Below are 13,460 nucleotides of genomic sequence, written 5' to 3' on the forward strand. Positions count from 1 at the left end.
TTAGGGAGAGTGGGTGGGAAGGGAAGAGGGGAGAGAATCTGGAATTCAAAGTTTTAAAAACAGATGTTCAAAAACACCAAAAAAAAAAGTTTTTGCATGCAACTAGAAAATAAGATACACAGGCAATGGGGCGTAGAAATTTATCTTGCCCTACAAGAAAGGAAGGGAAAAGGGGATGGGAGGGGAGTGGGGTGACAGAAGAGAGGGCTGACTGGGGAACGGGGCAACCAGAATATACACCATCTTGGAGTGGGGTGGGTAGAAATGGGGAGAAAATTTGTAATTCAAACTCTTGTGAAAATCAGTGCTGAAAATTAAATATATTAAATAAATTAAATAAAAAAATTTTTTTGAGTTCCAAATTCTCCCCCTTCCCTCTGCCCTCATTGAGAAGGCAAGCAATTTGATACAGGTTATACTTGTGTAGTCATGCAAAACATTTCTATATTAGTCATGTTGTGAAGGAAAATATAGACAAAAAAAAACCCAAGAAAAAGAAAATTTTAAAAGTATGCTTCGATCTGTATTCAGACTCCATCAGTTCTTTCTCCAGAAATGGATAGCATTTTTCTTCATATGTCCTTCAGAGTTGTCTTGGATCATTGTGTTGCAGAGAATAGCTAAGTCATTCACAGCTGATCATCACATAGTATTGCTGTTGCTGTGTACAGTATTCTGGTTCTGCTCATTTCACTTTGCATAAGTTCATGTAAGTCTTGCCAGATTTTTCTGAGAGCATCCTGCTCATCATTTCTTATAGTGCAGTAGTATTCCATCACAATCATCTATTGAGGTGAATTTCTCAAAGAGTTTAGCCACAAAAAGAAGGAGAGATATAGGATAATAGCTAGCGAGGATGAATAGATCAAATGAGAGTTTTTTGTGCATGAGGGAGACAAGATGTGTTTTTAGGTAATAGAGAGGCAGCCATTAGACAGGCAGAGAATGATGATTGATAAGGGATCGGGGATGCCTGATGGGGCAGTCCACTGGAGAAGACAGGATGGAATGGGTGGTTTGCCTTGGCAAAGAGAAGGGCTACCTCTCTTTGGAGATAGTGGTAGAGGGCATCTTTGTGATGTGAGATGAGGATGTGAGAAGCAGGAGCTCTCAGTACATTACCTTAATTGTGTCAGTAAAATTTGAGCTAAAAATGAAGAGGAGCCTTGGGAGTTTTGAGGAGGGGTATAAAAGTTTGGAAAAGTTGTTGTGGCGACTGGGATAATGAATCTATTAGGCATAAAATGATTGCCTTCCTACAGTTAAGGCCCAGTTGAGATTACCTAACAAGTTTGTAGTGGACTGGGTCAGCATGGCTTTGTGATTTTTCTCCAGCTTTTTTTTCAGCAGTATGTGTATAAAAGAAGAAATGTATGGAAAAAATGTAAGGCTGGTGCTTGGCAGGGCGGGATTGACATGGAGGAAAGGAACTGGAGAGTAGAGGCTAGTGTAGAATTGAACTTGTTCACCACAGGGTCAGAATAGGGCAGGGAGGGGAAGAGAGTGTAGCCAATATAGGAGTGTTGGCATGGGAAAGAACTGAGAGATTGGAGACCCCATTGAGGATGAAGAACCGGGTTTGGAGTTGTATGACAGAAGGAAAGACGGAATGTTAAAAGATGAGAGTATTCCAGAATGATGGTCAGTTAGGTGGCCCAGTGGATAGTCAGACACAACTGAAAATGACTGAACAACAACAGCAAATCCAGAATGAGAAGAGGGTTAACAATGTCGAATGCAGAAGGTTTAGAAGTAAGAGAGGAAGTAGAGGCAGTGACTTTATTTTTTTTTCCAGTTATACATAAGAACTTTATTATATTATATGTTTTTGATAATAAAGATGAATTTTTTTTGTAGTCATTTAAATATTTTTTTTATAATAAATTTCTTTATTTATTTTTAGTTTACCACGCACGGTTCTACATAGTTTTGAGTTCCAGTTTTTCTCCCCTCCCTCCCCCCTCCCTCCCCAAGACGGCATGAAGTCTCATATAACTGTCATGTATAACTTCACATTGAATTAATTTATGCACTAGTCAAGTCGTGGAGAAGAATTTTGACCAATGGAATGAATCATGAGAAAGAAGAAACAGAACCAAAAAAAACCAAAACAAAAAAAAAAACCCCAAAAACAAAAACAAAAGAGAAGCAGAAAAGGCGAGCATGTAGTGTGCCTCAGTCTGTATTCAAACTTCGCAGTTCTTTGTCTCGATGAAGATAGCATTCTCCATCGTGAGTCCCCTGGAGTTGTCCTTGCCCCTTAGGTTGCTGAGAAAAGCACAGTTTGTCAGGGTTGGCAGTGACTTTAGATAACAAGTGTTTCAAGGAGTTTGATAAAAGGAGGAGAGATATAAGATGATAGGAGGGATGGTAAGATCTAGTGAAGATTTTTTTTTTAGGTTTGTGTAGCCTTAGGGTGTGTTTATAGACAGTAAGCAAGGAACTAGTGGATGGGGAGAGAAGGGATGATAATGGGAACAGTCTGTTGGAAAAGATGGAAAGAGATAGGACGAAGGATACACGTAGTGAAATTGGTCTTGAGAAGGAGAAAGGCCAGTTTCATCATCAGATATTCCAAGGAGGAATTTCTGATTCCAAAAGAGAAGACAATGGGGAATGAAACAAAAATATTGTGACATATAAAGAAGGGGAAAAGAAGCCGCCCTTGGTAAGTGTCCTAGTTTTTCTCAGTGAAGTATGAATCGAGATCTTTAGCTGAGACATTGGGGGTAAGAGGCAACATGGAGGACCTGAACAAAGAAGAGAGGTTTTGGAACAACCATTGTGGTGAGATAGAGAATCAATTGTTATTGTTTAGCAGTTCAGAGAATCAATTAGCAAGGAGTAAAAAGACTGCCTTGTTGCCTTGAGGTTCCACACAGCTAGTAAGTGTCTGAGGCCTGATTTGAACTTGTCAAGATGAATCTTCCCAACTCCAGGTCTGGCCCTCTATCCATTGTGCCACCTATCTGTCCTTGTTATACTGGATACAAAGATGAAGAAGATAGTTTCCTGACTCCAGAGAGCCTGTAATCTAGTTGAAAAGACATGTCATAACAGTATAAAGAGATCTCACAGGGCAGCATATGGTTAATTGCCATTTAATTAGCGTGGACAAAATATGCTATGAATGTGGAGGAGAGTAAGGTTTTTATGGGCTGGGGTTATTTGGGAAGGCTATACAGGATGAGAGTGTCACTTAAGCTGAGTTGGATTTAGATAAATGAAGAGCTGTGTAGGTGGAAGAAATTACCTGAACAAAGGTACAGGATCAGGAATGGATTTTAATTTAAGCTCCATGAGGGCAACAGATCTTATTTTATTTAACCTCCCCCAAATACCTAGCACAGTGAATATGTTTGAGCTGAACTTACTTGGTTGAGCCATGGTTTCGTCCTTTTGGTTCCAGCAGATTTGAAACCTTGCCATAACTTCGTATTCTGTATGAATTTTTATCCATATCTTTACATAAATCCTTCAAAGAGAATAAGACCAAAGGGGTAGAGCTGGATCTCAAAGGCCATTTAGTCCAATTCCTTTATTTTACAGGTGTGGAAATTGAGACCTGGAAAGGTTTTTGACTGCCAAATGGCATACAGGGAGTAGGTGTCAGAGGTAGGAGCTTCCTAGCCTCTGATTTCCTATAGGCTCCCAAAGGAACCAGGGATAAAATGGTAATTCTAATATTTACAGGCTACCAGTGTAGTACTTGAGCCATCACCTGATTCTTGCTGTAGACTAGCCCACTTTCTTTTCCATTTATGGTCATACAATGTCTTTTATCGTTATTTAGTTTTGTAAATTTCACGTAATAAAATTTTAATTTGAATAAGACAGTCATCCTGTCATTGTGCATTGTGGTGCCATGATTTCTGGAGATATTTTTCTCAGCAGAGTAGATTGATTAGAAGAGTTTACTTGGCCCCTTGATCACCTGATCTATCCCCATTAGACTTTTTCTTGTGGGATCACATCAGAATTGTCATGATGCAACTAAACCTTGATCTTTAGATAATCGTAAGGCTGGGGTTGCAAATGCCATGTTCCCAGTCTCTGAACAGCAGCTGATGAAAGTTTTTACAAAGCTTAAAAGTTGACTATGGTGATGCATACATGGCATAAGATAATGATTATATTGAGTTTTAAATAGAAATATGTCAATATTTTAAAATTATGTTTCAAATGGGTTTTGGAAGTTTGTAGCATTTATTCTTCTGAAGTTATTAAAGCTTAGAACTGCACTAAGACTTTTTGGGATACTCTTTGTCATCAATAATCTCATTCACGTATTTATTCATTCAACAAACATTTGTTGCTTATGGTGCTAGTGGTATACAGATACATAGATTTAAGAGTCATTTGCATAGAGATGATTATTTAATCTGTGGGAGCTGATGAGCTCACCAACAGAATGATGAAAGATAAAAGAGGTATTCTAGAGTAAAGGATTAATAAGTGTTGAATAGTATGGTGGATAGGGACTGGATGTGTAATTTCATTAGTATAGGGAACTCCCAAATACAAAAACTCCCTTGCCAGTGCAAGTCAGCATTTTCTCTGCAACCCCATAACCTTAGTGTTACCTAGAACATTGAAAGGTAAAGGCCTCATGTGTCACAGGTGAGAGCTACACACATATCTTCCATGCTCCATAGCCAGCTCTAAGTGCTGATGAAATTAATTGGAACAGTAAATATATAAGGCATGTGAAGAAGAGAAAAGAAGAAAATGCATACGTATATGCATATACACATATATATGCACATACACACATATACATATAAGAGAGTGAAGAAAACAGTGTGCCTAGAGCAGAGGGAGGTGAAGCGAAGTTCATTTCCAACTGCTTGTTGATCTTCTTCAGGAGAGCACATGGTATGAGACAGATCACTTTCCTGTCCCTGGAATGTGCATCCAGAGCCCTTCAAGTGCTCCAAGACTCTTGCTTTGGTTCTTGAACTGCCTCTTGAATCTAGACTCTGTCCTTTGATGGACCCCTGGACTGACAAGCTAACCACATTCATTGTCTTGTCTTGCAGCCTGCTCCTTTCCTGACCGCCTTTTGGCCTTCTTGCTTCCTAAGCTAGAAAACAGCAATGAGAGAATTCGAGTAGGGACCCTGCACATCATGAGGCAAGTCATCAACTCAGCCTGTAAGTAACCTCCTATGTATACTGACCATGTTGTTCAGTGGTTTGGGCAGTTGAGGAGGGGAGTAGTTTATGGGAGTGTCCAGGCACCTTCTTTCCCTTTCATCTTACTTCTTCTAGCTCCTAGACTTTGGCCCATTTCATTGTTCCGTAGCACCCTGGAAGGTATATTCCAATTAGTCTGTTTGCCTTCTTAGTAGCAGGTTGCTACTTTGATGGTGGAAGAGATTGTCTACTGGCTAAAATTTGAATTATCTGTAGATTCTGATAATGTATGCCATTCCTATCCCTCTGGAACTGACAGTGCAGTGTATAGTGGCAGGGTTTGGGGCAAATCCCTGGGTTGAGAATTGGAAGACCTGGATTCTAATCCTGGCTTTACAATTAATTTACCATATGATCTTGGGCAAGTCACTTCTCCCACTCCAGGGCTTGGTTTCACCCTGAGGGACTACTTAATTTGGAAGTTAGACTAGGTGAGATATGAGGTCTTTTCCAGCTTTGGTTCTATGATTCTCCATCACAGTTCCCTCTCCCAGGTCTCCTGTAGTAGAAGGTTTTATAAGGTCGTATTTTTTGGAAGAGGAGACTCCCAAATACCTCTCTAAATGAAATACAAGACAATGTCTGAATTAGTGGATTGGGCAGAATAGCATCTAGGAAGTGTGAAAAGAGTAGCTTCCTTTCTGTTAAGTAGTAAACAATCAGTAGCTTTCCCTGTGCATTCTGCTAATTTGTTCCCTTGCTTATCTCAGCTCCCTAACAATTGGGCAACTCTTCAGAATGAGTAAATCTGGGCGAACCTCTCTAGAGAAACTTGTGTGCCACAAAGTTTATCCCTGTTCCTGCTCATGCTCTTCATACTCTGTATGTGCCTTGCCTTGAGTGTGTCCTTGTGGCCTCCTTGGGGATAGAGGTCCTTGGAGTGATAAAAACAATAAATAGAAATCTTTTCAAGTATCTGAAAGACAGAGAATGAGTCTTCGCTATCCCTTTCCCTGTGCTAATCAAAACCTCAGGACTAAAAATAGAGAGATGGATGAATGAGGGGCCAGAGTCACATTAGAGAAAACCTGGTAGGCTGGGGTTCAAGGGATTATTCAGACCTATCCTACTGTCCTCAGCCTGTTTTAGAGAGGATTCAGGTGGGGTGGGGGAGAAAAGGAAGGTGATGGTTAGGATTAAAATTGGAAGTCTAGGACCAGAGGAGGCTGAGCCACACTTTTTGATCTCATTCAGCTGCTCAGATGGAGATTAAGAAGCCATTTATTCTGTCATCCATGAAGTTCCCTCTGCTGGACACTAACAACAAGGTAAGTGGACTGGCTTTTCTGCCCATTGAATCAGACAGATGTAGGATTGGTAAATACAGCTGTAGATGCTGCACTAGGAAATAGCTGAGCACTGATGACAAGGTGCAGTCACATGAGGAGTGAGGTTGGTATGGACAGTGAGACTTTCACTTAGTGACAGTCGACATCTGCTTCTTTCCCTAAAACTTAGCGTGTCTTGTTGGTTTTGATGTTCTTTATCTTCAGATAAAACTGAACTTGGAGTTGTGGCTCAGTCAGCAGTTCCAATGGCTGGTTGTTTGGGGTCATTTGTCTTCTTTGGTTGGTCTTTAAAAAAGAGATGTCCAGCTTGATTGTGGAGGTGCCTGAGGATTGCTGGCTTGATATTTTATCTCTGTTTTCTCCTGAATAGGTGAAGAGGGCTGTGGTGCAGGTAATCAGCGCAATGGCCCACCATGGTTATCTGGAGCAGCCTGGGGGTGAGATGATGATAGAGTATATCCTTCGACAGTGTGCCCTGCCACCAGAACCAGTGGTAAGGGGGGAACTTAACCTCCTCTGGGTTATAAACAAGAGTCTGCAACCTAGAATAACCAAGAAACTAATCAGGCACAAAACACTTGGCTATAATTTCATTTGGGCATAGTTAGCCTTAGGCACCGACAGATAGGGAGCAAACTTGCGGAGAGGTCAAAGATCATGATTTGAGTTGGTTTTGTTTTGTTTTGTTTTTAGCATAATCAGGTTATAAAGAAAAAAGGCCCCAATGAATCTTGACCTCTAACTATTTACGTCCTACCACTTTGTCTTCTGACCATAGTTCATATTATTAATGACCTTGGCTCTGAATTATGTTAGGGTGTATCAGTCAGTCATTCAGCATTTATTAAGTGCCTACTCTGTGCCAGATGCTATGCTAAGCACTGGGGATTCAAAAAGACAAAAGATAGCCCCTGTCCTCAAGGAGCTCATAACCTAATGGGGGAGACAGTATTCAAACAAATACATACAAAGCAAACCATACACAGAATTAATGGGAAATAATTAACACAGGAAAGACACTGGAATTAAGAGGAGTTGGGGAAGGCTTCTTATATAGGAGGTGGGATTTTAGGTGCGACTTAAAGGAAGCCAGGGAGATGAGTAGTCAGAGAGGAGGAGGAAGAGCATTCCAAACATGAGGAACAGCCTTTGAAAATGTCCAGAGCTAAGAGATGGCATGTTCTGTTCTTGGAACAACCAGGAGGCCAATGTCACTGAATTGAAGAGTACATGTTGGGGAGTAAGGTATAAGAAAACTAAAGGTAGGAGATGGCTAGGTTATACAAGGCTTTGAATGCCAAACACAGCATTTTTTATTTGTTCCTGAGGGCAGTACGGAGCCACTGGAGTTTATTAAGAGGTATTTTAGAAAAATCATTTTAGTGGCTGAATGGTAGATGGATTGGAATGCAGAGAGACCTGAGGTAGGCGGCCTCCTCAGCAGGCTATTGTAGTAATCAAGGCGCAAGGCAAGGTGATGAGAGTCTGCAGTAGAATGGTGGCAGTGTCAGAGAAGGAAAGGGGACATATTTGACAGATGTTGCAAAGGTCAAATCAGTGGACCTTGAAAATAGATTAGATATTTGGGGGGGACGGGGGCAAGTGAGAGATAGTGAGGAGTCCAGTATGACTCTTAGGTTGTGAGCCTGAAGGACTTGGAGGATAGTGTTGCCTTCTACAGTAATAGGGGAGGTGGAAGGTGGAGAGGGTTTAAGGGGAAAAATAATGAATTCTGTTTTGGACATTTTGAGTTTTAGATGTCCGTTGGACATCCAGTTCAAGATGTCTCAAAGGCGGTTGGAGAAGTGAGATTAGAGGTCAGCAGAGAGATTCAGGCAGGAAAGGTGGATTTATGAACATCAGCATAGAAATGGCAATTAAATCCATGGAAGCTGATAAGATCAAGTGAAATAATATAGAAGAAGAAGAGAAGAGGTCCCAGGACAGAACCCCAAGAGACATCTACAATTAGAGGGCATGATCTGGAAGAGGATCCAGTAAAGGAGACATAAAAAGAGTGGTCAGATAGGAAAACCAAGAGAGAGGGATACCCTGAAAACCTAGAGAGAAGAGAGTATCAAGAAAGAAAGAGAGATCAACGGTATCAAAGGCTGCAGAGAGGTCAGGGAGAATGAGGATTGAGAAAAGGCCATTGGATTTGGCAACTAAGAGGTCATTGGTAACTTTGGAAAGAGCAATTTTATTGGAATGACGAGGTCGGAAGCCAGATTAAGGGTTAAGAAGACAGTGAGGAGAGAAAATAGAGGCCCTTGTTGTAGATGGCCTTTTTGAGTTTAGCTACAAAGGGCAGAAGAGATACAGGACAATAGTTAGCAGGGATGGAAGGACCAAGAAAGCTTTTTTCAGGGTAAGGGAGACACGAGCATGTCTGTAGGCAGTAGGGGAGCAGCCAATAAAGAAGGAAATAGAAGATAAGAAAAAGAGTGGGAATGACTGAAGGGTCATGCTAGAAGAGAAGGGAGAGGATGGGATCACTTGAAGGAGCTGAGGGCTTAGCCTTGGTAGAGGCCACCTTATCATGTGAAACAGGTGAAGGAGGAGAAGGTGGCAGAAGGCATCTGAGTGATAGGGAATGAGCAATAAGGGAGGAGATGAAGCTCATTGGTGAATGGCCTTTTCTAATCTGAGAATGGGGGGACAGAGACTCATGGAAGATTTGAGGAGGGATAAAAAGGTTTGGAAGCGCTTCTGTGGAGAGTGGGAAAGTGCATTGATTGCCTAGCAGCAGTTAGGGCCCAGTTAAGGTTGTGTAACATAAATTTGTAGTGGACCCAGTCAGAATAATTGAGTGACTTTATCCATCTTCATTTAGCAGCGCACATGTAGGAGTAAAGGCAACAGAAGGTGGTGTATGAGGCTAAATTCTTCTAGATTGTGATCTTCCACTATGAGGAGTAGTAGCTCGTGTTAACAGTAGTGTTAGCCTAGTGGTTCATGGGGGGATACATGAAAAAATAAGGGACAAAATATGCATACTCCACTTTGCAAATTCTTTCTAAAAATAAAAACATTTTTATTAAATAGTATATGCATAGTGAATAAACACTAATCTCCATGTAAAAAGAAAGTGCTGCTCAATGTGGCAGGTTAAAATAAAAAATCACACTCCAAGCTATTGTTTAAGTCCCCTTGTGTTGCTCGTCTTAGTTGTTATTAAGCTGTATTCTTAGATTGTTTCACCCAAGGACCAAGTCAAGGATTATCTGCAACTCTGGCCTTATATTTCTCTGTTCTGGCCCCTTGTCTGCTTGTCAGGGAAAATTTTGATAATGCATAGGACCCCTTTTCTGAGTACTTAGCCTTCTGGTCAGTATTCCTGGCATGGAGAAACTTTGTGATTTCTTGAGGAAAGGTTCATTTTTGCCATTGAATTTTCAGAGGTACCTATTAGCTAATCCCTCAACATTCATCAATCAGCGAGTATTTATTAAGTGCCTGCTGTGTGCCAGGTAATGGAAATACAAGTACAAAGAGTGAGATCCCTGCTCGCAGAGCTTACATTCTAATGAGGGAGATATATAGTATGTACACACACTACATATACGCACCCATATGTATGTATATGTGTGTGTATATGTAAAACATATCTATAACATGTATAACACATAAATATGAAGGTAATACACACATATGCAAAGTTGTTAAATACAGGATCAACAGATATTTGTCACTCTGGAAGAATCTCTCTTAAAATCTAGAGATATTCTTCTCTCCATGTTCCCCCTCCCTTCTCCTCACATCTGTTTGCCCTGCTTTTTGAGTCCTGTTAAAAGATCAGAATGTAGTTTGAATAGACATTGGAACATTTGTGAATTTATTCATTTTGCATACAAAATAGCAGATTCCTGGAGTTGAATCTGGCAGTGATATTTTTTGAGTCCAGAACTAGAAGTCAGGTTTTAGAGTAATTTTTGATAAGCTGATTTTACTTTACACAAATTGCTTCATCTTTGTGGGCCTTCAGGTATGGAAATGGAATTCCAATAGATCCAGATCAGAAATGTGCTTCATGGTCACTCAGAAAGGAGGAAAGCTGTGAGAGACCCACTCCAGCAAACATGAGGAAGAAGAATTATTACTAGTGACTAAGTTAGTAGCCAGCGTGTGTAGTGTTTTCTACCCACGTTCCATAGTTGGCACTGACAAAGGGTTTGCAGCCAGGCATTTTAGTCAGTCAGTAAACAAGTGCTTACTGTGTGCTGGGCTCTATGCTAAGTGCGCGCATACAAAAGAGAGGTAAATGATAGTCCCTTTCTTCAAGTAGCTGACAGTCTAAAAGGTGAGACAATGAACAAACAAATATATACAAAGCAAGCTACATAAAAGATAAATAGGAGGTAACATAAAGAGGAAGGCACTAGAATTTAGAGGGATTGGAAAAGGCTTCCTGTAAAAGAAGGGATTTTAAGTGAGACTTAAAGGAAGCCAGGGAAGCCAGAAGGCAGAACTGAAGAGTGAGAGCATTCCAGGCATGGGAGATAGAGAAGGCCCAGAGCTTAGAGATGATGAAGTGCCCAGTTTGTAGAACAAGGGAACCAGTGTCACTGGATCAAAGAGTACATGGTGGGGAGTAAGGTTTAAGAAGACTGGAAAGGTAGGAAGGGGCTAGGTTATGAAGGGCTTTAAATGAGAGGCGACTTTGTATTTGATGCTTTAGGCAATAGGGAGCCACCAGAGTTTGTTGAGTGAGAGTAACATGGTCACCTCTGTGAATATGGGGTTTTATATGGGTATCATACAGGAACAGTGTTGTTGGGGATTTATCATTCAAATGAATTTCAGTAATTACTCAAGTGTCTTATTGTGTAGTGCTTGTTGGCAACTGATGGTTATGAAGGGGAGAAGAAAGAGTCAAAGATAATTTTGGGTATTGAGCCCAGGTGACTAGAAGGATGGTAGTGCCATCTGTTAAAGAAATGGAAAAGTTGGGGCGAGGAGCAGGTTGGTGAGATGGACCTCATATTGTCCTGCAGTGTGGGAAAGAATAGGGTATTGCTGGGCAATCACATTCCTGTTTTCTTATATTCTCTCCCTTTCTTGAAATAGCCTAAGAAGCAGTTTCCAGAAACTGAAGACTTTTTGGCTACTGACAGTGTGCGGACCATCAGCATCAATACACTGTATCTTATCAGCACCACTGTGGACAGGATGAATGATGTAAGTGTCCCAAGTCCCTTTGTTTCTGTAAATGGAGTATAAGTGGAGACTGTAGCACTACCACTTTTAAAGAGCAGATATCTGGAACATTGGCAATAATAAGCCACTGACATGCCTTACCTGTTGATTAGGAATGTTCTTTGTAAACTAGGGAAGGATAGATGGATTGGACAGAGTAGGCTGGAGTTAAAAAGGCCATTGAGCATGTTATTACAGCAGTGGAGGCAAGAAACTGTCAAGGGGTGAACGAGAGTGGGCCAAACTTGGTTAAGAACTTGAGTCAAATCCTGGTTTGCTGCTTTACTACCTATGAGACCTTGGCAAGTCACATAATCTCTCAGAGCCTCAATTTTTTCAGCTATAAAATGTGGGGAGAACAGATGATTTCTGAGGTCCCTTCCAGCTCTAGATCTATGCTCCAGTCACTTCATCAGTGACCTGGTTTCAGATTCTACCTCTGACATTTCACTTTGTGATCTCTGGAAAGTTCCTTCATCTCCCTGGACTCAGTTTTCTCATTTCTAAAATGAGAAGTTTGAATTAAATGGCTTAAGGTCTCTTCCATCTCTTGTGATTCTGTGATTGCAGCCCATCCACGCCTGCTCATCTTGTGCTGTGACTCTTATCTGGGATCCCTCCTAACTTCTTCCCAGGAGCTTATGTCAACATGCTGGAGACCTTTCTTGCTTTCTCTTTGCTATCATTTGCTTTTGATATCACCTACATTTCCTAATATAATCTTTTCCCCTCTCCCTCCCAGAGAGTCGTCGCTTAAAATGAAGAATAAAAAAAAGGGAAAGACAACTAGTTTAGCAAAAATAAGACATCAAGTCCAATGTTCTGTGTAGGGTTCTACCCCCATAGTAAACCTAGCAGCAAAATCTCTGAGTCAAAGGTCATGGGTATTTTAGTCATTTTCTTAATGTAATTTGAAATTGCTTTCCAGAATGGTTGGACCAATTTGTAGTTCTGTTAACAACACATTAGTGTGCCTATCTCGCATAATTCCTTCAGCATTGACTGTTATCATCTTTTGTTATCTGGGGCACTGGATGTACGAAACTGCAGAATTATTTTGATTTGCATTCTCTTATTGGTGATTTGGAACATTTTTTTCATACAGTTGTTAATAGTTTGCAGTTCTTCTTTTGAGATCTATTTGTTAATATCCTTTGACCATTTTTATTGGAGAAATGGCTCTCCCAAGATCTGAGATCTATAGTTGATTATCTGCAGATTACCTCTCCTTTTTTATAACAAATTACACAATGGAATGGTTATTTCTTATTTGTTTTTGAGGGGAAGGGAAGGGCAGTTGGGGTTAAGTGACTTGCCCAAGGTCACACAGCTAGTGTGTCAGATGTCTGAGGCCGGATTTGAACTCAGGTCCTCCTGACTCCAGGGCCAGTGCTCTACTCACTGTGCCACCCAGCTGCCCTTGGAATGGTTATTTCTGCTCAAAATTTGCATCCCTTTTACTTCTGTGGTAAAGATAGAGGGTTCCTGTAGACCATCAACAGTGTCTAATTTGACTGTTGTTACTGTGAATGTGAGACCATTGTCATTCTTACATTTTCTATTACTTACCTACATATCTTGAATTGTTGTTCAGTTCCTAATCAGAGATGTTGGATACAGAGATTCTTACCAATCTATTGCTTCCTTTCTCCTAGTTGATTTAATTTTGTTTACACAAAAAACTTTCAATTTCAAAACTTTCAAAACCTTGTTTACACAAAAATTTTACATTTTTACACAGTTGAAATTACTTATTTTATCCTTTATGATTGCCTCTATC

At 40.6% G+C, this 13,460-nt stretch overlaps 1 protein-coding gene across 2 annotated transcripts in view; it reads left to right on the top strand.

Annotated features, from left to right (window-relative positions):
* Positions 1-13,460, top strand: part of MROH1 (maestro heat like repeat family member 1) — a 182,063-nt gene that overhangs the window by 72,142 nt on the left and 96,461 nt on the right. For both annotated transcript variants that reach the window (XM_036741524.1, XM_036741523.1), the window contains 4 exons: positions 5,040-5,153; positions 6,390-6,463; positions 6,855-6,977; positions 11,552-11,662. In XM_036741524.1, coding sequence (XP_036597419.1) covers positions 5,040-5,153; positions 6,390-6,463; positions 6,855-6,977; positions 11,552-11,662 — 422 coding nt within the window. The remainder of the gene's footprint in view (positions 1-5,039; positions 5,154-6,389; positions 6,464-6,854; positions 6,978-11,551; positions 11,663-13,460) is intronic.

Source organism: Trichosurus vulpecula, chromosome 1 (assembly GCF_011100635.1).
Source record: "Trichosurus vulpecula isolate mTriVul1 chromosome 1, mTriVul1.pri, whole genome shotgun sequence".
Classification (NCBI taxonomy): domain Eukaryota; kingdom Metazoa; phylum Chordata; class Mammalia; order Diprotodontia; family Phalangeridae; genus Trichosurus; species Trichosurus vulpecula.